Source organism: Lethenteron reissneri, chromosome 12, assembly GCF_015708825.2.
Source record: "Lethenteron reissneri isolate LAM-NWPU_2019-01 chromosome 12, ASM1570882v1, whole genome shotgun sequence".
Classification (NCBI taxonomy): Eukaryota; Metazoa; Chordata; class Hyperoartia; order Petromyzontiformes; family Petromyzontidae; genus Lethenteron; species Lethenteron reissneri.
In genome coordinates, this window is record NC_083790.1 from 13,681,642 (window position 1) to 13,709,440 (window position 27,799).

The following is a 27,799-nucleotide window of genomic DNA, read 5'->3' on the forward strand; positions in this document are numbered from 1 at the left end:
ACCGGGCTTTGACAATACCTTAGTATCTGTGTATATATATGTAAGGTTTTTAAGAAATATATTTTTCACCCGGGCAAAGCCGGGTACTTCCGCTAGTGTATAAATAAATCTATCCCGGATTCTACAGCCTGACACAGCGCACGCGGCGCTGCTGACCTCTGAATTTTGACCCCCGTTGCTGCCAATTATTTCGTGACGCCCTTTTGGAATAGCCCCGCCCATCACGCCCACCAGCCCCGCCCGCCATACCCACGACCCCTGCCCACCACAGCGGCGAAGCCCCGCCTCGCGCCGCGCTCTGATTGGCTGCGGGCGCCGTCGCGGAAGCCCCCTTCACTCGGACCATGCCGCTGCCGCCGCCGCTGGCGCTGCTCGCGAGGCCGCGGTTCGGGGTCGTCGCGCTGCGGGCCCTGGGGGCGCGAGCGCACTCGGGGGGAGGAGCCCCCCCGGGGGGGGGGTTCGTCGCGGGGCCCCCCGCCGCGGGGCCCCCCGGCGCGTGGCAGAGCGCGGTGCACGCGGCCCGGCGCGAGGTCGGCTACCCGGGGTCGGTGCTCGGGCTCCGCGCGCTGCTGGGGGACGGCGCCAGCCACGCGGCCGGGAGGGCGGGGAGGCTGCGGCGCGCGGGGCACCCGCTGCTCAGCACGGCCACGTCGGTACCGCACCAACACACAACGACCTCCTGCGAGTAGCACCTGTGAAGGCCGACGCGGCACACGAGGGGGTGGGTGGTGTTTACACACCGTACAAGGGACTTACTTGAGGCCGAGTCGACCTAGCGGAGGTCCAGGACCCATTTAGACAATGGTCACTGGTATTGATCGGGAGCAGGAATCGAACTCGTGTCGCCGGGTTGGGGGCCGTCCATAAATGACGTCACGCACCTAGGGGGGGGGGGGTGTCAGACATTTGTGAAGATGTGTGACGAGGGGGGGGGGGGGTTGAGAAATGCGACGTCACATCAAAATGCGCAACTTTATGCGCAACTTTAAATGAATAGTTAAATATACCTTTTTCATAAAACATTTCTCCTACAACATCAGAGTGCAGCGCCACATTAAATACGCACTACTATGACAATAGTTTAAAACGATTTGAAGCATGTTTTATTTTCAAAATGGAAATATGATTTGGGGGAGGGGGTAGAGCTTTGTGACGTCATATGAGGGGGGTCTGACTTTGTGTGACGCCGTGTGCGCGAACCACTGCACCGCTCCCCAACATCACACAAAGTAACACTCCTAACACCAACACCCTCTCCTCAACATGGCCACGTGAGGATAGCGCAGCATAGGCAACACACGGACACAACACACGGACACAACAACACACGTTTGGGTGGCGTTGCACTCAGATGCTGTTGGGGTCCCTGACCCTTTGCTGGGTCACGGGTGATCGTCACGGTGGCGGCAGCAGCTCGGGTCGCGATGCTGGGTGGCTGCCGGTCAAAGCTGTCCACAGACACATCGTGGATATTCTCAGCGATGCAGGAAGGCACTGGAAGAAGAAATGTTTGTTTTGCTGTGGCCTCCTCCATGCGCCGTGTCCCCGAGGTAGCCAGCCCTCGCGTCGGCCTTCAGGGCACGTCGCCATGTGTGGGGTGTCCACCACCACCACCACCACTGGCCCCTGTCTCTGAGGCGCTGCACACTGAGCCGAGCCGTGGAGCCGGGCGCAACAAGTGATCCTTATGGCGGTACCCCGGGGGGGGGGGGGGGTACCAAATAATACTAAATGGGACACTTTTTCCAGGGGTGTACTTAACTCAGTGCCACTCCGCGATGTCGAAACGAGCGAGGACGATTGCGCTGAAACCCTGGACGCTCGCACGCACCACGGTGGTGCATCGTGTCCAGCTCGTCGAGATGAGTCGATTGCCGCATCGCCGACCATCAACAGACTAAACATGACTGCATCACAGACATTGTGCGAGAGCCGGGGTACTATGGTACCCTGGGGTACCGCCATAAGTTTCAAGTGTCTGTGCTCACATTCGAGGCCCTGATTTACAGCCTCTGGTTTTGGGAAGATGGCTTCTGCGAGTGCGGCGTCTCATTGTCTTACAGTATGACTGCTGTGTGTTTGTGCTGTGGTGTGTGACTGCTGTGTGGTTGTGCTGTGGTGTGTGACTGCTGTGTGTTTGTGCTGTAGTGTGGTTGTGCTGTAGTGTGTGACTGCTGTAGTGTGTGACTGCTGTGGTGTGTGACTGCTGTGTGGTTGTGCTGTAGTGTGGTTGTGCTGTGGTGTGTGACTGCTGTAGTGTGTGACTGCTGTAGTGTGTGACTGGCGTGATGTGTAGCTGTGGTGTGTAACTGTGCTGTAGGGTGTGACTGTTGGGTGATGTGTGGCTGTGGGCTGTAACTGTGCTGTAGGGTGTGACTGTTGGGTGATGTGTAGCTGTGGTGTGTAACTGTGCTGTAGGGTGTGACTGTTGGGTGATGTGTGGCTGTGGTGTGTGACTGTGCTGTAGGGTGTGACTGTTGGGTGATGTGTAGCTGTGGTGTGTAACTGTGCTGTAGGGTGTGACTGTTGGGTGATGTGTAGCTGTGGTGTGTAACTGTGCTGTAGGGTGTGACTGTTGGGTGATGTGTGGCTGTGGTGTGTGACTGTGCTGTAGGGTGTGACTGTTGGGTGATGTGTAGCTGTGGTGTGTGACTGTGCTGTAGGGTGTGACTGTTGGGTGATGTGTGGCTGTGGGCTGTAACTGTGCTGTAGGGTGTGACTGTTGGGTGATGTGTAGCTGTGGTGTGTAACTGTGCTGTAGGGTGTGACTGTTGGGTGATGTGTGGCTGTGGTGTGTGACTGTGCTGTAGGGTGTGACTGTTGGGTGATGTGTAGCTGTGGTGTGTAACTGTGCTGTAGGGTGTGACTGTTGGGTGATGTGTAGCTGTGGTGTGTAACTGTGCTGTAGGGTGTGACTGTTGGGTGATGTGTGGCTGTGGTGTGTGACTGTGCTGTAGGGTGTGACTGTTGGGTGATGTGTGGCTGTGGTGTGTGACTGTGCTGTAGGGTGTGACTGTTGGGTGATGTGTGGCTGTGGTGTGTAACTGTGCTCTAGGGAGTGACTGTTGGGTGATGTGTGGCTGTGGTGTGTAACTGTGCTGTAGGGTGTGACTGTTGGGTGATGTGTGGCTGTGGTGTGTGACTGTGCTGTAGGGTGTGACTGTTGGGTGATGTGTGGCTGTGGGCTGTGACTGTGCTGTAGGGTGTGACTGTTGGGTGATGTGTAGCTGTGGTGTGTAACTGTGCTGTAGGGTGTGACTGTTGGGTGATGTGTAGCTGTGGTGTGTAACTGTGCTGTAGGGTGTGACTGTTGGGTGATGTGTGGCTGTGGTGTGTGACTGTGCTGTAGGGTGTGACTGTTGGGTGATGTGTGGCTGTGGTGTGTAACTGTGCTGTAGGGAGTGACTGTTGGGTGATGTGTGGCTGTGGTGTGTAACTGTGCTGTAGGGTGTGACTGTTGGGTGATGTGTGGCTGTGGTGTGTGACTGTGCTGTAGGGTGTGACTGTTGGGTGATGTGTGGCTGTGGGCTGTGACTGTGCTGTAGGGTGTGACTGTTGGGTGATGTGTAGCTGTGGTGTGTAACTGTGCTGTAGGGTGTGACTGTTGGGTGATGTGTGGCTGTGGTGTGTAACTGTGCTGTAGGGTGTGACTGTTGGGTGATGTGTGGCTGTGGTGTGTGACTGTGCTGTAGGGTGTGACTGTTGGGTGATGTGTGGCTGTGGTGTGTAACTGTGCTGTAGGGTGTGACTGTTGGGTGATGTGTAGCTGTGGTGTGTAACTGTGCTGTAGGGTGTGACTGTTGGGTGATGTGTGGCTGTGGTGTGTAACTGTGCTGTAGGGTGTGACTGTTGGGTGATGTGTGGCTGTGGTGTGTGACTGTGCTGTAGGGTGTGACTGTTGGGTGATGTGTGGCTGTGGGCTGTGACTGTGCTGTAGGGTGTGACTGTTGGGTGATGTGTAGCTGTGGTGTGTAACTGTGCTGTAGGGTGAGACTGTTGGGTGATGTGTGGCTGTGGTGTGTAACTGTGCTGTAGGGTGTGACTGTTGGGTGATGTGTGGCTGTGGTGTGTGACTGTGCTGTAGGGTGTGACTGTTGGGTGATGTGTGGCTGTGGTGTGTAACTGTGCTGTAGGGTGTGACTGTTGGGTGATGTGTGGCTGTGGTGTGTAACTGTGCTGTAGGGTGTGACTGTTGGGTGATGTGTAGCTGTGGTGTGTAACTGTGCTGTAGGGTGTGACTGTTGGGTGATGTGTGGCTGTGGTGTGTAACTGTGCTGTAGGGTGTGACTGTTGGGTGATGTGTGGCTGTGGTGTGTGACTGTGCTGTAGGGTGTGACTGTTGGGTGATGTGTGGCTGTGGGCTGTGACTGTGCTGTAGGGTGTGACTGTTGGGTGATGTGTAGCTGTGGTGTGTAACTGTGCTGTAGGGTGAGACTGTTGGGTGATGTGTGGCTGTGGTGTGTAACTGTGCTGTAGGGTGTGACTGTTGGGTGATGTGTGGCTGTGGTGTGTGACTGTGCTGTAGGGTGTGACTGTTGGGTGATGTGTGGCTGTGGTGTGTAACTGTGCTGTAGGGTGTGACTGTTGGGTGATGTGTGGCTGTGGTGTGTGACTGTGCTGTAGGGTGTGACTGTTGGGTGATGTGTGGCTGTGGTGTGTGACTGTGCTGTAGGGTGTGACTGTTGGGTGATGTGTGGCTGTGGTGTGTAACTGTGCTGTAGGGTGTGACTGTTGGGTGATGTGTGGCTGTGGTGTGTAACTGTGCTGTAGGGTGTGACTGTGGGCTGTGACTGCCGTGGTGTGTGACTGTTGGGTGATGTGTGGCTGTGGGCTGTGACTGCCGTGGTGTGTAACTGTGCTGTAGGGTGTGACTGTTGGGTGATGTGTGGCTGTGGGCTGTGACTGCCGTGCTAAGTATGTGGAACCTTTTTCACACCGTATGTGCTAACCGGAGGTGTGGGGACTGGGGTGGTGTGAGTATGTGCTGTGAATGTGGGGTGCTGTGTTGGTGTGGGGTGCTGTGTGACTGGTGTGTCTGCTGTGGTGTGCACCCACAGGGGCTTGGTTTGTGACAGCAGCCAGATGGTTCAGATGCGAGGCCTTGTCGTGCTTCTCATGTCCAAAGCGGCCGGACCCAAACCCAGCAAGCAGCCCGACGGCAAGATCTCCTCCGATCCCGAGGTGATGGTAGACGGCATCTACCCAAGGTAACGCCTGGATAGGCAACATCTCTACGTGTGTGCACAATGCGTGTTGAATGTATTTGTTGCGGTATGAATGTATTTGTTGGTCGGCAGAATTTCCGTGAGAATAGTAATTGGTAATTGAAATTCGGTTTCGGTTTCGGCGCCTGAAAGTTGGCAAATGGCCTCTTTCGACATACTTGCGGTTTCGGCCGAAAGTCAATTTTTAACTTTCGGTCTGGTTTCGGTTTCGGCCGAAACTGATATTGACTTTCGGTCGTTAACCGAAGATCTATTTTTAGAATATAATGCTAGTGCTACGTCTATCACTCTGCCTATCGGCCGGTCAGTCGGCGCTAGGCAATCCTATGCGATAGGCTGAAAACACACACGTCAGCAGCAGCAGCTTGGGAGCGAGGTTACAGCCGCAACCACGGTCTGCTAAACCGCTCAACAGACGGCAGCCTGCATTTCCATCCGTGGGTGGAGTCTCTTTGGCGGGACGACAACAAAGTGCCTCTGTTGTCTGTTCCCAGCCGCCTGCCCGCCTTGGCTTATGTGTATTGCGTTCGCTTCAGTCTACACGCGTGTTGATACCGAGATTCGAAGTCTGACAATATTGATATTCAGTTAGTTTATAGTTCTGTAGCGAATTAGTGATAACGACATTACGAATCTTGAGTGAAGTAGAAAATTAAAGTTAATAAACGGAGCAGTTAATCATCGTCAAGAATATCGAAACACGCGGTGTGGGATTACTTCACTAAAGTCGATTCTGGTGCAAGCAAGGCGCAGCAACCTGCTGGGCGAGAATGCGGAAAAACTGTTGTTTCTTAACTACAACATTCGTTTGTTTGGATATAATTATCTAGGTTAGTAACACCTAAAGATTTTATATTTAGCTACTCTTACTGCAGGCTCTGAATGATTAGTTCTAGATTTATTTTAAATTAAAGTAGCATTGCATCATGACATATTTAATAAAACTTGTGTTCGGTAACTTCGGTTATATACCTTTCTGTTTCGGTCTCGGTCGAAAGTGAAGTTAAATCTTCTTGGTTCTTTCGGTAAAGTCACGTGGGAGGGAAATAATAAAATAATAAAAATAAAACATAATAAAATACAATTCTCACGACGTTTCAGACGCTGTCTTTCCGACAGACCTGTTCTTCACATGAGGACGGCTGCTTGCGTTGTGGCCGAAACGTCGTGAGAATTGTATTTTATTATGTTGAATTTTTTTTATTTTATTATTTCCCTTCTACGTGACTTTACTGAAAGAACCAAAATTATGAATCCCTGCAGTCACAAAAGCTTTAAAGTGAAGTTAAACTTTCGGTTTCAGCTTTGGTTTTGGCCGAAAGTGAAGTTAAACTTTCAGTTTCGGCTTCAGTTTTGGCCGAAACCAGAAATTTAGTTTCGGTCAGCCTCTAATGTGTACATCCTTTCAAGGAACCGTTTAAGATTGTTTGACATCACGAGGGAGAATTGCCTGTCTGGTTCGGTCATCATAACCATTGAGTTATGAGCTGTGACTTGATCGCTAAAGAAGAATAACCATGCCAACTAATTGAACCGTTAATTGAAGAGGCTGCTGTGGTTCATATACACAGTACATAACATCCCATGCTTATCAAATGCAAATTATATTTTATTATTGACTGCCACGATGCAAAAACACCTTGTTGTATGATTTGACTTGTAATATTTGTGTGTAACTTCCTTGAAATAAATAAATAGTGCACCACCCTCCCATATCTGTCACTTCATATGAATAAAATATATTTTTTACACATCGCATCAGCTGCACAGCCTTTGGGAAGCGCACAAATTCAGGAGCATTGGTTCAACACAAGCAAAACTCTCAACCGGTTTCGACATTCGTTGTCTCTTCAGCAGTCAGGCTTGCTTTGGACTCATTGCTGGTGAAGGGAATACCTTATTGGAGCTGTGCACTTTTGAAGCTAGATTGAAAACTAATTTCTTTAGAACTGCTTTTTTGTATTTAGTTTGTTGTCCTTCCCTCATACCTCCGATTAGCAGTTGGTTACGTACGGTGCGAAAGAAGTTCAACATACGTGCACACACAGACTCAAATAGAGACCCATAGTTTTTTTCGTACCGTACATATCTATGTGTGCACCGTACGTATGCGTGTGTCTGTTGAACTTCTTTTGCACCGTACGTAGCCAACCGTGATAATCGTGGGTACGGGGAAGGACAACTATGGGTCTCTGTGTATGTATCTATGTTGAACTTATGTACAGTGCGAAAGAAGTTCAACACATTCCACGTCGTCGTTGTTCTAAACGCTTAATGTTTTCCATGCACAGCCAGCGCAGCTTGGCGGAGATTGCCGAGCTCATCCACACTGCGTTTGCCGTGCACCGCGGCATCGTGGATGTCGCCGCCATGGTACTCAGCGACGACTGCCGCGACGACATGGATTTTGGGAACAAGATGGCAGGTGCTTAGCGGTGACCTCCTGCTTGCGAACGCGTCCACGGGGCTGGCGCGCCTCAACAACACGCACGTGAGCGCGTGGCGCTCGCCCTGTCGCTCCGGGTGTCGCATCGCTTTCAAGTTTCGTTTTGTGTAGTTTTGCGTCGAACTAAGACCCGTATCTAGCGGAGGGTCCTAGTTGTCTATTAACATCTACAGTTATTTTGCTGTGCCTTTTTACACCTGATGAAGAAAGCTTGTGTTGCCTCTGAAACGTCGTGATTTAATTTATTTTCATTTATTATTTTATTTTTATTTCTACCTACGTGACTTTACCGAAAAAAACCTAATAGTATGAATCCTTGCAGTCACGAAAGCTCAAATCTAGAATCAAGTGTAAGTTGTTGATGAGACACTGAATTTCAAAACAGGTCCCAAGTTTTTCTGGCGTTGTACTAATGCTGCTGAAATTATGCACTCCCAGAAGGCTGTGTGGCAGAGGCATGTTATCGTGGTTATTTATTTTGTTGCTTTAAAAGATGTGCGCCATGACGAGACAAGGTCTGCAGTTAGGATGGTGAAGACGATGCTGTGACGTGTGCAGGTTGTGGAGTTAATGTCCAGCGCGATTGGAGACCTCGTGCAGGGGTTGTTCTATGAAGGAAGTGGAAGCGAAGGGGTGAGTGGGACACACAGGGCGGCAGTGTGGCCCCGTGCTCACACTCACGCCTCACAGCAACAAGGGCCCGGGTTCAATTCCCACCTCATGCGCCTTTCTGCATGGAGTTTCTATGCCCCCTCCCCCTGTTGTGCATGGGCTTATCTGGGTACTGTGGGATGTTGCAATGTACCATCCTAGTGCTGAAAAATTACCTGCAAATCGCTCAATTCGGATTACACACAGCAGCATCACCTCCAACTGCGAAAACTTGGAAGGACCCTCCTGAGAGTTAGGCTTTCCTTTTTAAAGTGTAATAATAATTATTTGTAACTTGCCACCGCAGCAGAGTTCATTCGCTCTCGGAGAGGGAGGCGCGAGGAGGAACCAAAGGGGGATTAAGGCAGCCAGGCGATCGGCCATGGATAAATTCCACCCCCCGCCCCAAGCTCTGCGGTCCTCTATATATGAAGGTGGTATCAGACATTGAATGTGTGTTACATGTGGGAGGAAACCAGAGCGCACGTAGAATAATGTTAAACGTGTGTTTCAGGTTCCAGAGAATGCCAGTGTCTGTGATTATCTGGACCGGACCTTCCTCTCCCACGGTGCCTTGCTTGCCAAGAGCTGCCAAGCGACGCTCGTGCTGGCCAATCAGAGCGCTGAGCTGCAGCGGTCCGCGTTCAGCTACGGCAGGGACATGGCGGCGGCGCACCAGGTGCGAGCAGCGCAGACGTGTCACGCACCTCACACGGCCGCCTACCTTTCATCCCTTGTGGGCGATAAAATGAGTTTGTATCATTTTGTGGGAAGTCAGCAGCGGTCGTGATTATGGAGAGATGGATCCCACATCGCCACCACCACCACCAGGGATGAGTATGGGCCACTCTCGCTTGAGCATCCAGATTTGGAGACCGCTTGGCTTTTGGGTTCACTCGTTATGGTCGCGCAGCACACCTTGTACATACGGAAATGGTCACGTACCCTTCGTATACTCTCATAACAAGCACGCGGCATGCACGTACAAACCATGTAACCAAGTGCCATTCATCGCGTGAGACGAGATTCTGAAGCACTCTGTGGGATGAACTAAACTCCTAACAGTACGCATGACCGCACAGGGGGTGTGTCAATGAAATACACAAGGTGATATATTCATAGATACCCCACTGATTTTTTTTACGAACCCTCTCTTTTCTCAACAGCCGAGTAAATATTGTGAACGTGACGGCTCAGTAGCTTACACAGGGGAGGGTTAGAGATGTAGCACGTGTGTTGAGATTGGTAGGAGGCTGCACGTAAAGGCTGTGAAATCAAATATAGTTTTATGTTGGTAGAGTATCTATAAATGGATCACCTTGTCACTGTCTCGCACGGTGAGTTAGCAGTCGTGTGGCTGGGAACATCGGGTTTTCCCGTCTCCGGTAACCGGCTTGAAAAGCAAAGGTGAACCGTTGCCCCCTGGGTTTGCTGGAGGCAATGAACGATGTCTCTTGCCATGAACATCGCGCGCGACAATCGGTACCGGCATTCCGCTGGAAATGGTTTCCACTTTACCGCTTAGTAGCCCTAATTTACATGTGTGTGCACATGTGTTTGTGCGCGTGTGTATAGCTCATCGGATTTCTCCAGTATAAATATTCTGATGTGCGTGTGTATGTGGACTGCAGCAGTTAGCGCGTTGCACTACAAACCAAGTGACCCGAGTTAGATTTCCGTTCACGGCCAACGCCAGTGACAATTATCTGAACCGGTCCTGGGCCTCCCCTAGGTTAACTCAGCCTCAAATAAGTACCTAGTAAACATCACCACTCGCGAGATAAAGGTGGTCGAGCGTGGTGCTTACCACCCACCTCCTTCCCGTACTTGCCAACAGCACTTGCCCCAACAGTCTGTTCAGGTTATATGGCGGATATTTGTCTTTTTTGTATGCGTGTGCATTGGAAGCAGTAGTGTAGCGGTTAGTGCGCTACGCTATGAACACGGCGACCCGAGTTAATTTCCCACTCACCGCCAACACCAGTGACGATTATCTGAATTGTTCATGGGCATCCCCTGGGTCGACCCAGTGTTAAATGAGTGCCTGGTGCCATGTTGGCTTCATAGGTGCTACATGGTAACAGCACTTTCCCCGACAGTCTGTGTAGGCTACACAGGGAATCTGTGTCCGTTTGTTTACGCAGCTGAATCTGGACATGCAGCCGTTTATTGGGGTGGACAATGATGCGGTGCACTTCAGCTTTCACTCCGCGCCGGCGATCCTGCACCAAGAGCGAGTGGGAACAAGAGCCTGGCAGAGCGCCGTCAAGAAGGTATGCAAGCATGCGTAGAACGCCGGCACACGTGCGAGTGATAACAAAATATTAATTGCAACATATAAGGAGCTAGCCGCACAGCACAGCGAGTGGTGTTTCTGCTGTAAAATGCAAAAAAAAAGATTAGTCTCGCGGTGTAGAATATTCGTAACATTGTGAACAAGCGGGCAATACACGTCCCCCACTCATCCGTTCCTTCACAAAAAGTATCAAAGTAGGTTTACTTTTAGAACTGCTTTCTATGTTAAGTTTGTTGTCCTTCCCTCACATCTCCAATTAGCACGGTTGGCTATGTATGGTGCAAAAGAAGTTCAACATACATATGTATATCCCGTCAACCTCACGGCCTTCTGGAAGTGTGTCATTTCAGTAGCGTTGGCTCATTACTTGCAAACTCTGGACCGGTTTCAACATTCAGTGTCTAATCAGTAAAGCCACGCTTGTCATTTTATGGATTGTTTTGATTTTAGATTGCTCTGTCATCCGTCTGCGTCTGTCATATCTGATATTGTCCCGGTATACTTTTGAGGGAGAGAGGTGTTTACCTTGGTCGGATCTTGCCCAGCTAAAGATGCCTCTGGCAATGTTGAGATGTGCAACGTTCATCATGGGGGGCTTGTGGCAACGTGCGTGGGGAATGCACGCCGTCGCCCACTCATGGGACTTCTGCCATTCTCTTCCAGGCCACAGATGCCTCGGGACGCATTGACTTTGGAAAGGTGGGAATCTCTTCACGTGCAATATATAGCTACACACACGCATTGATATTTAAACACAGTTGATGAGCACAAGGCGCAGACGCCCAAAATGTCAAGCGACCAGCAACTGTGCCACGTGCATGACGCATTTGGCGTGTGCCGTTTGTGTATGCTCTACGTGTGTGCTGTACGTGTGTGCTGTACGTGACGCTCCGATGCTGCGTGCACAACACTCGCGTTGTGTTGCATGCAGCTGGCCTCCTCCCCGGATGTGCGCCAGTCTGTGCTCGCCACGTCCCAGCTCTGCCACCTGCACGGAGAGCGGGCGCTGGCGGCGCTGGCGGCGCTGCCTCCGTCTCCGGCGCGCGACGCCCTCACCACGATGGCGCACGCCGCCTCTGTGCTGTGAGATGACGCTGCCCTCGACGTCACGGCCGACCCCACCCCACGCGTCAAACTACGGCGATGTCCGGCACGAATGAGCATAGGCGGTGCTCGTCTCCCGTTTACGACCCCGAGCCGGTGGTGGAAATTCCATGTTACTATGGTGGGGGGTGAGTCTCTCCACGGGACAACCCCTGTTGAATTCCCTACAAAGTGGTACATGTTTTTACGATGGGCTGAATCATCCCCAACCGGGATTTGAATTCTCAACCCCCGCTCGCTTGTGCGCCGAGCCACGTGGCTGGACTCCCAAGCACAATATAACATTTGACAAGGCCCTACGGCTGTAAATTAAACATATAACATACACAAATACGGGAAAACCTTGCACATGTCTGGAACACGGGGGGGGGGGGGTTTATGCTGCTACGGTGTGAATTAATCGACTGAGAACGATTTACAGTATTTGTCATGTGTTTGTGTGATAATGTAACGCACTCAACATTCACAATGGCACAACACAAATAGGGTGCCGCGGTGGCGAGATGTTAACTGCCTCGCCTGGTTTCCAGATCGTGGGTTCAATCGCGATCCCGACCAACGCCTGTATATTCGGAGTTGACATGTTTTCCCTGTGGTCACATGGATTTTTCTCCAGGTCCTCCAGTTTTTCCCTCCACGTTTATAAACGTGCGTTTAAGAGTATTTTGCTGCTATAAATTTCCACGTGATAAGCCACTTCGTTGAGCTATCATTTGTGGCCAGGTTGCTTCTGAAAAGAGCTACACAGCTCAGTGGGCTTTACCTGGTAAAATAAAAAAAATGGTTTAGTTTAAAATGTTGACATTGTCGCATGATCCAGCCGCTCGGTCGTTGAGGACTGTCAGGTGCAGGCCTAGATGGCGAATCGTTAACATTCAAGTATCGGTGTCAGTGGCGAGCATTGGGCGTTAAGTGCCGCTCGCTGTGCGTGAAAAGGAATCGAGCCGGGGGTTTTGTGTCGAGGTTAAATTGAAAAATAAAGTGTATGCACTGCAGAAATAAAGAGCAAATCACCATCCCTTAGTACAATACCAAGGTTGGAAATCTTGTAGAATTAGTTCAACAACGGAGGGGGCGGGTGATTTCATACCCAGGAACGCTACTCTATTTTTCACCATAAGGTCTATTATATATTTGTTGAAGATGGTTTTGCCCAACACGGAATATTCCAGGGATGTACCCCCCCCCCTTGTTTTTTCGTGGTCTGCCTGGACTCAATGTGGAAGGGATTGCATCGGTAGTGGTGAGATGGTTATTTTATGTGCTCGGACAGAGACTTTTTGAAATCAAACACTTGTTAAAGTACACAGCTAATTGTATTTTCTATGTTCTTAAGCTCATGGTAGAACCCTACGCAGCATCACTTAAAATCTGCTTCGGACACTAAAGGTCTCAAACTGTTTGTTACAGCCTCATATTGCAATACATGACACTATACATAACTACTATACACGACACTATTGTTCCAGCCTCAAGTCGGTTCTTTGCTGTCGCCCCCTCAGTGTGGAACTCTATATCCCTATGCATATCCGCAACATCAGGCAGCCCTAAGCTTGGCTCCGCGCCTCTGAGTTCTTGACTTGTACACAATCTGGCGTGTTAGAAATGTCATCATTATTATTAAGGCCTGGGTACAATGATGCAATTTGAGCACGATTTATGGTATGCGATGGTGTTTTGCGCTGTCCATGGCATCCCCACCGACACATACGTGGTTACGTTGCTAAGTTGGCACCGTGCCGTCTCTCTTTACGCGTTTGAGCCCAGTTCTCAATTTTTGCAGTTGGGGCATAATTGCAATAAAACTACCAATCGGTGGACGAGTTTGAGTCATGTGACCACGTAGAGGAGTCTCTCTTCAACGTTGTGCGTGCGGCAGTTAGCAAGCCATGTTATGAACCCAGTGACCCGAGTTCAGTTTAACACGTCGGCTTTCACGACCAATATTCATAATAAAGGTTTTTTTTCGGTAAAGAGTAATCCCTGCAGTCACGAAAGCTCCAAATTAAGATTGAACCACTTCTACGGGGAAGTTTTAAGCTTATCTTTTTTCTCTCTCTCTGGGTTTTTTGTTTTCTCTCTCTGCCTGTGTCCTCTCTTTGGAATTTTCACACTTAAATTCTAACTTAGCAATCTTTGAAATACGTAATCAACCAGGCTATGCGTTAATTGTGTGTTGACCGACTCTGTGTTGCATTACATTACATTTCGATATTTTGCTAGGTTATTTAATTTTAGTGTGTCTCTCCCGTTCACCTAATTTTCAAACTTGCGTACTGTACCACACGTCGTCTTCGTAATTTTCAAGCTTGCGTACCGTACCACACGTCGTCGTACTCATTGACATGCTAATTTTTTCTTTGCCCCCTCCCTCTCTCCGCCCCCGCCCCCCTCTCTCTATTTAAGGCCCCGTCACAGAGACGATCTCTCTTTGTGCCGATACGTGTTCTCTCTCTGTGTATCTTTGTGATATCTGTCTGCTTATATGACTGTCTATAGTTTTCTGGTTAGATTTTTGTTGCCATTTCTTTTATACCTGATGATTGCTTGTGTTGCAATCGAAACGTCGTAGTATGCTATTATTTAATTTATTATTTTATCTTTATACATGACTTTACCAAAAGAACCAAAGAGTAATTAGTAAGGGATTTGTCACGTAAACAAAATGCCAAATAGTTACCAGAGTTCACTGCCCACTCACGGCCAACACCAGCCACTATCTGAACCGGTTGTAGGGCATCCCCTAGGTTAAGTCAGCCATAAATGAGTACCCTGGTGTGATGTGTAACAATCACCACTGGCAAGACAAAGGCAGCCAGGCGTGGTACTAGCGATACTTGCCCTAATAGTTTAAGACTTTTATGCTTGCGAGACTTGGAATTCGAACCGTGTGTGATCGACATCGCTCTTGCTGAAGGTATGCCTTCAGATAAGTCGTGTAATGTATACGCAACTGCGCACAATTTTGTGAGTTACTTATTGCCGATTATGGACTCACCCTATTGTCCTATCATCTCATCGAGTCCCTGGCACAATAATATGCTACACTGGCAGTGGTGGTCGCAAAAACCCGATTTATTACTAATAAACCCCAATGATCTGATCGAAATTAGGGATTTCAATCGGATCATTGGGGGGGCACGTGCCATCCCCCCCCCCCCCCCCCCCACTGGCTCTGCCAGTGAATAAGGCCATAACCCCAAAACCACATGCACAAACAAAAACCATGAAAACAGATGCAGACACTTGAAGCACAAATGGAAAATTAAAAAGTTTTGGCTCGGTGTAAGGTGACTGCGATCGCCGAGAACTAAACCATGGAACATCTAACGGCTGCAATTCACTAACACGAAGGGGGCATCGCAGCGCTACACTCGGCTGCTTCAAACGCAGTTGTTTGGCTCCACCACCTCAATGTAAAAGTATAGCTGTTGCTCTTCATCAACACCAGCCATACCAAGAAGACCAGATTGGTGATACTGAATCTGTTGCACAACAAAAATCCATGACGGTTTTCACACATTTATTAACCATTTAAAACCGCAAAACAAAGTTATAGAAAATATTTAATTCAGTCTACCATGTCAGGTTTTATGAACACGGTGGTGTAATTATGAACGAATCCACGACAGTATCTTGGCCAGCCTCCTGCTTTTGTAATGGAAGAGTTAAGGTGGCCAACCAGGTGGCCAAAGCAGTGCCAAATAAAATGGGTGGCCGAGCACTGTCCAGTAACAGAGATCTGTAACGGCCGAAAGTCTGGGCCAGAGCAGACCTTGTCCAGCGTCTCCTCGTGCCCTTGTATTTTGTGGACAGCAGCTCCGGCACGAGCTTCAGATGTCTCCACATCGCTCGCAGGGCCAGGAATCGCGTGGTGACGGCGGCCCCCCGCTTCACCCGACCAGGTCAAAGTCGTCTCTCTGCGGCGAAACAAAAGCATAGCACGGCCATGACGCGGCTGACACCAATCGCTCAACAGCCACCACACCAGAGCTATTGAGCGGCACGCTTGTATTCTCCACTACGACACTCGTGATTATGTTATTACGTGTTCTATGAGACCCATGTTGAACAGAGAATCCTCGCCTATAAACACCTGGTAGTTCACCAGCATTGGTTAAAGTAAGCGCGACTGCTGATGAGACAATGTCAAAAACTGGCCCAGTTTGCTTGCGTTGAACCAATGCTGCTGAAATTCTGCACACCCAGAAGGCCATGTGGCTGATAGTATGTTACGGAGGGACAGATATGTGAAGGAGACGTGTTACATGCTTAGTTATTTAGCTAACACCCTGGGGTCACGCTGTGCATGACTGGGAGTTTGAATGTCAATACGTATGAGTGACCATCGATTTTCCTTTGACTAACGTCGATCTTTAACAATGGGCACGACCATCCACTCTTTAAAATCTATGACTGTACGCATTTGTAGTGGTGGTGTTGACGTGCGCCGACAGTGATGGATCACGGGGCGGCACGGGGCGCGGGGTTGGGCACGCGATGTGGGCGTGGTTTGGACGCGCGCGCCGGTGGTGAGGCGCGCTGACACGAGGTGCGAAAAGAGGATCGTAGCCAGCGCCCAGTGATTGGTCAAATGGGATGGGTGCTCTCAGCGACGTCCGCAGGAGGTGCTTAAAGGGGGACGCGCGAGAGCACTCGGGGTTGTTGTTAACCAGTTGAAGATCGAAGACGGAGTGGAGGAGGTAGTGGCCCGAGACCCCTAGTCCCGCCGTCCTTGTCAGGACCGGGGCCCTGTGAGGCTCGGAGCCGAGACTGTGGGACCCGTGGTCCGACGCCCGTGTGGGTCGGGACGGTGGGACCCAGAGTCGAGACGGACACCCTGGCCGGGTGTGTTCCGAGAGGCTACGGGGCGTAAGAGCCCGTGTCGGTGTAGCCAGGAGAACTGTGTGGGTTAGGCTGGTGTTAGCCACCCGTGTAACTAAGTGGGTGTTAGTCACCCGTGTAACTATAAGTTGGTGAAATAAAAGAGTGTGCTACCCGTGAAGTCGTCTCCCGCCGAGTTACTACTTTACACATTGAAAACATCACAGCGCAGGCGGTGAGCATCTTGAGAGAGAATGTGGATGGCTGTTGCTGCAGGCCATGGCTCTGGTGAGCGTGGGCTGTGAGGCCATATCTTTGGTGAGCGTAGGCCGTGAGGTCATGGGCTGTGGCCATGGCTTTGGCGAGTGTGGGGCGTAGTTCAGGCTGCAGTGGGGGTAGTGTTGGCTGTAGTGGGGGCGGTAGTGCAGGAGAAGTGTGGGAGGCCGTACCTCTTCGTTGTAGTCCATGAGATGGCGCCGGATCTTGGACGAGTCCACCCACGTGACGAAGTCCTCCATGCTCCTGGGATGCGGTGCACACGCAGATACACACCAGCTCACTTCCACACAGCTGCCAAGCCACGGCCCGACGACCCAAAACGCCAAGCGGCCAGGAGCAAATGGCATAATCGCAGTTGTCATTGAAATCAGAGCGAGGTTGTTGCAAGAGCTTGGCGACAGACGATGGGAGAGGGAATTCCGAAGTAGAGTGGTGCAAGGGAAGAAGCAGAAAGAGGGGTGAGGCGACCTGGGTGAGTCGTTGGGTGAATGGGTTGGTGACCAGCTTCGTGGTTGAGACAAAACATCATAATAGGTTTTTACCTATTATGAAAGAGGGGTGAGGCGACCTGGGTGAGTCGTTGGGTGAATGGGTTGGTGACCAGCTTCGTGGTTGAGACAAAACATCATAATAGGTTTTTACCCTTTTTTTGGCAACAAAACAGGTGTTAAGATTTTAAAATACCAAACTGAAAACTTTTACAAGGATTCATGTCTGCATCAACCACAATGCTTGTGGTCAGAATGCAAACAAAAAACACTCTGATAATATATGCATTGTCCTTGAAACTGATTGGTCCACACCAGAGACCGCTTTCTTTTGAGCCTCGTCTCAAACGGTGTTACACCAGAGGACGCCAAAAGGCATACAGCCCAAAGACAATGCACTATCAGAGTAATGAGAGCTCGTGGCAAGTACCTACATCATGGGACCTCCTTATCCAGTACCAAAATATAATAGGTTTTTCTTCTTTATTCTGGCAGCATCTTAACACCTGTTTTGTTGCCAGAAAAAAGGGGGAAAGTGGACGAGTTTGATACTGGCAAAGGAGGTCCCATGATGTAGATGCTCACCCCGAGCTCTCATTACTCTGATAATGCATTGTCTTTGGGCTGTACGCCTTTTGGCGTCCTCTGGTCTAACACATTTTGAGACGAGGCTCAAAAGAAAGCTGTCTCTGGTGTAGACCAATCAGTTTCAAGGACAATGCATATATGATCAGAGTATGTTTTTTTGTTTGCATTCTGACCACAAGCATTGTGGTTAATGCAGACATGATTCCTTGTAAAAGGTTTACGTTTGGTGTTTAAAAAAAAAAAGTGGAAACACCTTTCATCTTAACACCTGTTTTGCTGCCAGAAAAAAGGGGAAAAACCTATTATCATATTTTGTTACTTGCAAAGGAGGTCCCATGATGAGACAAAACAGTCGGTGTTCGGTACTCTCAACGTGGGTGAAGCGACCAATGGTCATGCGTTCCGAATATTTGGCTGCTTTAAATTTCAACGTGATAAGCCACTTCATTGAACGATCATCTGAAAATGAGCTATATAGCTCAGTGGGCCTTGGTAAAAAAAATGTAACCACGGAAGTGGTGACAGGTGAGTGACCGCTGGTGAGGAAGTGAGAATTGGATCCTCGATCCAGGACTGATGTGGTGGCAGGAGTGGGGCCGGCCCACCTGCAGTTGTGCGCTCACCTGGTCACGAGGAAAGCCGGGTCCATCACCACTTCCGTCCCAACTCGAACGTCTGATCGTTCCTTTAAGGGAAACATCTCACGGCAAATGTGTCCCGAGAGCGTTCGCTGCAGCGACGACCACTCCACACAGACGCGCACAAAAGTCTCGTGGATCACAGGGACAGTTGAGAACCCCCACCCGGACTCTAGATTTGAAGCTTTCGTGACTGCAAGGATTCATAGTCTTAGGTTTTTTCGGTAAAGTCACGTAGGTAAAACATTTACTTGATACAGCTGTCGTGGCTGTGACGGTTCCACCTGAAGACGGAAGCTTGTGTTGCCTCCGAAACGTCGTGATTTTTATTTTATTTTACTTTTATTAATTTTAATGTTTTACCTACGTGACTTTACCGAAAAAAACCTAAGAATGCCCCACCCTGACGTCGTCTCGCGGAGGATCGCGGCGTCGACAGACAGCACCGTGGGCCGCTCGCAGTGATTACCGTGGCTAACGCCGCGGTAATCACTGCTGCTGCCCATATGATTCACGACGAACGTCAAAGATACGCTGACCTCATTTGAAATGAGGCCATTTGCATGTCGGCATCACAGTCTAAATTTTACAAAATGAAAAAATAAATACCAGCAAATTGACTCAAATGGGACCTCGCACACACAGCAGTAATCGTCGCCCCCTACTGGCAGACGAAAGCCAGGTGCCGAGTCTCCTTGTGCCACAAGGATAGCTCCCCCATTGGGGGTGCCCTTTAAACGTCGGAGACGAGATGCGGTGCAAATCGCTGGGAAACGCCCGGCGTATGGGAGGGCGGCGCCATCACATGCCCGTCTCCAGTGACACGCGGTGTGGCGCACCGCCACGAGCGCTCGCGACAGAGGATACGTCCCTGCTCAATGAAGGTGACGGCCATCTTGAGATTCTGGGCCATCCTCAGCTTGATGATGATCGTTGGCAACCGCCGCCTACGCTCGGAAAAAACGAGGGGATTGAGCGGAGACCTTTACTAAGGGGCAGGACCCTCCCAGAAAAGGGACTTGTGGGTGAGGCTTTCCTGGATATACAAGCAGCATGATAACAAGACAAATCTATTCATCTCTAACACCGCATGGCTCTACAAAACGCGCGGCCTGCACCAACTGAGCGTGCTGTTGAAGCGCAGTGCTTCCCGTGGAGGCACGGTGCTTCCCGTGGAGGCACGGTGCTTCCCGTGGAGGCACGGTGCTTCCCGTGGAGGCACGGTGCTTCCCGTGGTGGCACGGTGCTTCCCGTGGTGGCACGGTGCTTCCTGTGGTGGCACGGTGCTTCCTGTGGTGGCACGGTGCTTCCCGTGGAGGCACGGTGCTTCCCGTGGTGGCACGGTGCTTCCCGTGGTGGCACGGTGCTTCCCGTGGTGGCACGGTGCTTCCCGTGGTGGCGAGGGGTCGCCGGAGCTCCATGTCAGCCGGGTTCCCGAGCGGCTATCGCCACGATCCGCCCCCCTTCGGTCCTGACCTCTTGAGCCCCACAACGGAGCCCTCCACTCGTGGAGGAGGAACCCACCTTGGGTTCCAGCATAGGAAACGACCGCTCTCCCCAACTTCAAATAATAATCCATGCGGCTGATGGGTTATTTTAAAAATGACGTTCCTTTTTTTATATGAAGGGACAGAATACAAAAAGAAGAGGTGTAGTAGTAAGGTTTCTGCATAATGATTTCAGCGTCGTGCCGGCCTCGCGGCATCTTCACGGCACAAACCTCTGGATCGGCGCAATGAGCAGCCTCGCGGACTAAGCGGTCACGATGAAACCGGCGTGGTGGTGTGGTGGCGGTGCGGTGGCGGTGCGGTGGCGGTGCGGTGGCGGTGCGGGGACGGTGCGGGGACGGTGCGGTCCTCGTACCGGCAGAAGGAGCTCGCCGACACGTTGTCGCACAGCTGCAGGCCCTGCCTGGTGGGGATGATGCCCATGGCATACCTGAATGACCCAACAAACAAGCAGAACGGCATTCGCTAAAAAAACGTAAACACGCAAGACGGCGACGTGGTGGCGGCAATGAGTTAGGAAGCAGGTGGTGCAGATTTTGGACCCAAGAGATTGTCATGAATCAGTGTCTTGTACGAATGTACACTGGCCCCACACACATTTACACTGGCAGTATGTGAGCTGCGTTCGGCCAACGCCGGCCCTTCCCCGGCAGGGGCGAGTCACGGAGGAAGATGCGAGCGATGTAAGCAAAAACATTTGTTATTGCGCACTCTAATGTGCAGTCCATCACGAATGCACGTCCCTGAGCAGGAGTGGAGGCTAAATAAAGGCGGGCGCGGTATAAATACCCGGTGAGCGCGAGACCCGGGGCTGTGCTGTGGGACGCGCGGCATCAGCACTCGACACTGGGAACTTGGCACGCGGCACTCAGCACTCGGCACGCGGAATGTGCGACTCACCACACCACACATAGCACGTAGCACACAGCACGTAGCACACAGCACACCGCATCTAACACACAGCACGTAGCACACAGCACGTAGCACACCGCATCTAACACACAGCACATAGCACACAGCACGTAGCACACCGCACGTAGCACACAGCATCTAACATACAGCATCTAACACACAGCACGTAGCACACAGCATCTAACACACAGCACGTAGTACACAGCATCTAACAGCACGTAGCACACAGCATCTAGCACACAGCGCATAGTGAGTGAGTTGTGTTTGCTGGGTGAGTGTGTTTGCTGGGTGAGTGTGTGCTGCTACCAGAGAATCTAGCCATAGCCAGAAGGGGGAGTGTAAGAGCCAAGTGGAGGACTAAAACTATTTAAACTTTTAATTTTACCAGGTAAGCCTCATTGAGCTATTTAGCTCTTTTTTACAAGTGACCTGGTCACAAATGATAGCTCAAAGAAGTGCCTTATCATGTGAATATATATAGCAGCCAAATACTCTAAACGCAAGTTTCTAAATGTGGAGGGAAAAACCGGAGGACCCGGAGAAAAATCCACACGAGAGACGCAAACTCCAAATATACAGCAGGCATCAGAGATCGCTAATGATGGAGCAGGGTGAGAGCCAAGTGGTGGACGCGAGTGGTGGAGCAGGGCAAGTTGTGATGGCTGTGGATGATTCTGGTGGACAGCTGGTGCTTGCACCCAGCTGTCCCTACTGCGGCACTGTCTTTTATTGCACGTGCACCGATTTAAAACTTTCCTCTAGCAGGCAATTATTTAGCTACGTCTCACCATCAACCTCAATTCTTAAAAAAACAGCCCCACTTCTTTTCACTCACCTCCTCGGTGAATCATCATGACCCCGGTGTGCATTCAGTAAATGATCGCAGGTGAAGTGCAATGCGATGTTATTTCACAATAATTGTAATTGTTTCAGAGACAGCAAGAGGAAGGCGTGGATTGGAGAACGACCACGACCGAGAGGCATCGCGTCGACCCCGGAACAAAACGGAGTGCGTTTGGGCGCAGGGCTCATCGCCAGAAGCGACGATGGCCGGTGACGAAAATTATCTCAACCTCCGAGAGCGCGGATAGCGTGCGTGTGCGGTAGAGTGTGAGAGGTGGGCCAAGAGCGTGTCCGGTTATGTAGCTCCTCGGAGTGCACGTGAGCACCGAGGAGTTTTCCCATTTTCAAACACTACTTCATCAATGCGGAATTTTGACAAAAAACAAGAACCTTTTTAAGTTTCCTTCAAGATTAACAACGTTCACGCTCTGCGCGCCTCCCTGCGGCCTCCTCCTCACTTTTGTCCCAGGGTCGTACGAACGGACATTCGGCTTAAAGTAAACAGTGGGAGCGTTTCAGGGCCCGTTTAAATCAACCGCTGCTAATGGTCACTCGGGCATTTCCCACGCCCCCACGGCAGCTTTTATTCTCATCAGAGCCGGAGCGAAGAGCTGCTCAGCACATGGGCGAGAAACTAGACGCCGCCTGCTGCTGCTGTCCAAGTTGCAGCTCACTCAACCTCGCCCGCCTGCTTCTCCCCTCCCTCTCTTCCTGCCGTCCTCTCTCACACCCCCCCCCCCCACTACTCCCACCAGGAGCCACAAATCACACGGAGAGCAAGCCACACAGAGAACCAGACACACAGAGAACCAGCCACACGCGGTGACAGCCACACAGAGTCAGGGGCAAGTCACACTTCAAACGCTCGTTTACCCCCCAGTATAGTCTCACGAAGTCTCACAGATGTGCTGCTTGTAAGCGTATTATCAAGTGATGCTACTACACTGTTTAACTGCATGCCTATACAGGCCACCATACGTCGATGGTGACTAACTGTGAGCAACCAATAACAGGTATTGGGATTTCTTGTACTCAAAAAGGGCAGGATGTGCATGCATAATGTATGTGGATCACACATGCATACGCATTGTGCATGCACATTATGTATGTTGATTACCCTATGAATAACTCATCCAGTAATATATATCCATTGTACTTTAAATGAAAACATGAACCCCTCCACTGGCCTTCACACCTGATTGGTTCCCAAGTGATGACATCACGTATCCATCTATTTAAGACCGAAACAGGATTTCTCCACAAATTTCGCTGCCGCCTGATAATGCTGGTTGTAATTAACGGCGAAACGTCACGGTACTTGAATTGTAAACGTTGTGGGTTTACTCTCTAACACACCGGTCTGCTTAAGTAGTAACTAATTGCCATGTTTTGTTCACGTGACAAACCTTACCCATTGGCTGTCAGGTGGTGGTGGTCTAAAAGACACTTTTTATATTTACGTAATCAAACACAAAAAAACCTCTCGAATATGATTTCTACACGTAATTCGAATTGAATAATTTGAGGGTTTATTATTGAAAATTTGGACCACGATTCCGGCACACAATGACTACTCTTGCGAATGAAGTCATGTGGATCTGTAACGCCGGATTCAAACCGTGATCCCCTGCAACAAGCAGTGAATGTGCTTCCGCAAGGCTGCGTCACCACAAAGGAACACTCAACGATTCAACCAAGCCCCGACTGCTGATTTAGAGACACTGATAGTTGAACCGAGTCTTCAAACGGTGCACTCCCAGAAGTCCGTGTGAATGATGGGTTGTGCAGAAAACAATACCGTCGGTTTTTACGTGGAAGGACAGACATGTGAATGAGGCGTGCTGTCCATTTATTTGGTACCTGGGCAGCAATCCCTCGCCAAGCGTGGACTTGCCAACCGCGGGATTCATGTACACACACGGTTTATTATCTGTATACCAATGTATCAACCTCGGCCTGGAAATATGAGTATCTACGGGTGAGCATGGTGTTAAGGAAGTTACGTGACGTGTATTAACGTCATTGTATTGCGTGACGTCATTGTCTGCTGACGTCGTTCTATGCATCTATAACACACACGGGGGGGGGGGGGGGTCCGCAATACACAGTTACATGGTTCTCCTCTGTGCTGCCACACCACCCGTGCGCCCCCCCCCCCCCTCCGTGGTGCTGCTGTCCGTCTAAATTTCGATTTAAAGCTTTCGTGACTGCAGGGATTCATGTTCTTGGTTCTTTCGGTAAAGTCACGTAGAAGGGAAGTAATAAAATAATAAAAATAAAACATAATAATGTGTGTTTCGGCCACAACGCAAGCAGCCGTCCATAGGGACGGCTGCTTGCGTTATATAAATGGAATATACAGTTAATATAATGTGTATGTTATTGTCATTGAGTAATGTGCTGCATTTTATTTGGTGTTTATTATTTAATAAACAGGCAACTGGGTTGAATTGTGACGAGCCTGACCGTGGCTGTCGTTCTGAATAACCCCGTAGTTCCCATAGGCCCCCCCTGTACTTCAACTGCGGATTTGCCTACCGCAGCCTTTTCCAAGTATCTAAACCCCGCAGTTGGCAAGGAATTGTTATTCTCCACACGACGCTAACAATGACGATGATGGTGGTGGTAGAGGAATGCGTTGCGCAGTAGCAGCACTTACAGCTTGTCGAGGAGGCGGTTCGTGCCTTCACTGCGGAACGGATCGGCCGGGTCCAGCTCCTTGAGCTTGCCGGCCAGCGTGCGCACCTCGCGGCTCAGCTTGTTGTACCTGCACAGCAGCAGCACAACATCGCACAGCTCGCCAGCGCTCACGGCACGGGCAGAAACCACGGTACCTGCACAGCCAAAGATCTCCTGTGGTGTGGCCTTAATAGACTGTTGGGGGAAGTGCTGTTAGCGAGCACCTATTAAGACCGAAACGTTACACGATTAGGTGGGTGGCTTGCACCACGCCCGACCGCCTTTGTTTCCCTAGTGACGATGTTTACTACACACCACACCAGGTACTCATTTGACACTGAGTCGACCTAGGCGAGGCCCATGATCGGTTAAAATAATAGTCACCGGTGGTGGCCGTGAGCAAGAATCGAACTCGGGTCGCCGGGTTCATAGCGCAGCGTGCTAACCACTGCACCACTGCTCCCATCACACCACCCACCACCCCTATCACACACACGCCACCCCCATCACCACCTACCACCTCCATCACACACACGCCACCCCCATCACCACCCACCACCTCCCACCACCCCCATCACCACCCACCACCTCCATCACACACACGCCACCCCCATCACCACCCACCACCTCCATCACCACCCACCACCCCCATCACCACCCACCACCTCCATCACACACACGCCACCCCCATCACCACCCACCACCTCCCATCACACACACGCCACCCCCATCACCACCCACCACCTCCATCACCACCCACCACCTCTCATCACACACACGCCACCCCCATCACCACCCACCACCTCCATCACACACACGCCACCCCCATCACACCACCCACCACACACACGCCACCCCCATCACACACAACGCCACAATCCCATGCCGTCCGCCACGTGTGTCCGGCCCAAGCCAGGTACTCATTTGACACTGAGTCGACCTAGGCGAGGCCCAGGATCGGTTAAAATAATAGTCACCGGTGGTGGCCGTGAGCGAGAATTGAACTCGGGTCGCCGGGTTCATAGCGCAGCGCGCTAACCACTGCACCACCGCTCCCATCACTCCACCCACCACCCCTATCACACACACGCCACCCCCATCACCACCCACCACCTCCCATCACACACACGCCACCCCCATCGCCACCCACCACCCCCATCACACACACGCCACCCCCATCACACACACGCCACCCCCATCACCACCCACCACCCCCATCACACACACGCCACCTCCATCACACACACGCCACCCCCATCACCACCCACCACCTCCATCACACACACGCCACCCCCATCACACACACGCCACCCCCATCACCACCCACCACCTCCATCACACATCCATCACGCCACCTCCATCACCACCCACCACCTCCATCACCACCTCCATCACACACACGCCACCCCCATCACCACCCACCACCTCCATCACACACACGCCACCCCCATCACACACACGCCACCCCCATCACCACCCACCACCTCCATCACACACACGCCACCTCCATCACCACCCACCACCTCCATCACCACCTCCATCACACACACGCCACCCCCATCACCACCCACCACCTCCATCACCACCTCCATCACACACACGCCACCTCCATCACACACACGCCACCCCCATTACCACCCACCACCTCCATCACACACACGCCACCTCCATCACCACCCACCACCTCCATCACACACACGCCACCCCCATCACCACCCACCACCTCCATCACACACACGCCACCCCCATCACCACCCACCACCTCCATCACACACACACAACACCACAATCCTATGCCGTCCGCCACGTGTGTCCGGCCTAAGCCTCCCCGTGCCCCCCCATGTTGCCTGCCCGCCCGCCCGCACTTGGTGTAGTCGTCGCGGCGCTGGATGTGGAAGCGGCGTAGCGCTCGCAGCTCCTTGCGGTCCGCGTCCGCCTCCCACGAGATGAAGTCGACTTTCTTGAGCAGCTTCTGCTCGTGAAAGCGAAGCTTGCGAACCATGGCGGCGGTGGAAATAAACACTCAAGCACACACACGTGTCTCACGCTCTCTCTCACACACACGAACACACGTGTCTCTCTCACACGAACACACGTGTCTCTCTCACACGAACACACGTGTCTCTCTCACACGAACACACGTGTCTCTCTCACACGAACACACGTGTCTCTCTCACACGAACACACGTGTCTCTCTCACACGAACACACGTGTCTCTCTCACACGAACACACGTGTCTCACGCTCTAACACGAACACACGTGACGCGTCTCTCTTCCTGCCCGCTCGGATCGCCCACCGCGCCACGTGACCGCGCAAGTGAAACCCCATTGGCTGGTTTTCCGCGATATGGCGATATATCGTACAATATGAACATAACTACGATATGGCGATATATCGTACGATATGTAATTAACCGCCTCCTGGTCATATATCGTACGATATGTACATACACACGATGTCGCGAAATTTCGTACAATTTATAAATACAGATACCGATCTTGGATAAACCCAATAACTCTGGTCTGTGTTTTTGCCGCATTGTCACTCAAACCATCAAACTCACCGCCACCCCATCCATCACACACAACACACTCCGATATACCTTCTCAAACAATGGAACATCCCATATTCTGTTCATTTTATAATATTCTACAAAATCATAATATTGCTCGTTTCATAAGAAAGATTACAAAACACGTCGAGAAGCTATCAATATTTATATTCTTGATTAGATCAGGTGTTGAAACCAATCCTGGTCCCATTACTGCCACATTTTCTCCATCACTCATCTTTAACTCAATAGATTTCAAAAACATCGTCTTGGCATTGTCCATGTCAACATTCGAGGCCTTATTTTAACAATTCAAATTTTAATTCAATAATATTTGCTCGGACATCTTCTGTCCGTCTGAGAAATGGCTTACCCACATATAACTCCTCGCCTCGTAGAAATTGAATGGTATAATATATTCCGATTTGCCAGACAATCAAGAGGAGGTGTGGCAATACATGTAAAAAACGACCTACCTTACATTCAACTTACTATTGTGTCCTACCCGGACTCTTTTGAACGTATCACACTCATCATTCTTTTAGAGATAACCAACATTTGACTCTGATGCGTTGATATAGACTACCAAATAATAAAATATGAAATTAATCCCTCGACAAAATTGTCAACCATTCTCATAGGTGACCTCTTGATCATAGGGGAACTAAATTGGAATTGGTTAAACCTACCACATGATGCATTCGACTTTAGAAACCAGTACCATATAAATCAATTGATAACTTCAACTACTAGACCAAATATAAA

The 27,799-nt window shown here is 50.8% G+C and overlaps 2 protein-coding genes across 2 annotated transcripts; one reads left to right on the top strand and one right to left on the bottom strand.

Annotated features, from left to right (window-relative positions):
- The first annotated feature begins 328 nt into the window (after positions 1-328).
- On the top strand, positions 329-16,727 carry PDSS2 (decaprenyl diphosphate synthase subunit 2). Its single transcript, XM_061550763.1, is given in 9 exon segments — positions 329-649; positions 5,058-5,207; positions 7,517-7,649; positions 7,651-7,716; positions 8,230-8,304; positions 8,837-9,001; positions 10,467-10,595; positions 11,282-11,317; positions 11,550-16,727. Coding segments are annotated over 9 exon segments (1,215 nt in total). The 5' UTR covers positions 329-344; the 3' UTR covers positions 11,706-16,727.
- IMP3 (IMP U3 small nucleolar ribonucleoprotein 3) lies at positions 15,229-26,773 on the bottom strand. The gene is made up of 7 exons (XM_061550764.1): positions 26,347-26,773; positions 24,462-24,569; positions 20,403-20,477; positions 19,407-19,486; positions 18,525-18,576; positions 16,996-17,068; positions 15,229-15,642 (listed from the first exon to the last, which is right to left on the bottom strand). Exons 1-7 carry the CDS (start codon positions 26,481-26,483, stop codon positions 15,616-15,618), a joined length of 552 nt encoding a protein of 183 aa, XP_061406748.1. The 5' UTR covers positions 26,484-26,773; the 3' UTR covers positions 15,229-15,615.
- Between the last annotated feature and the right edge of the window lie 1,026 nt (positions 26,774-27,799).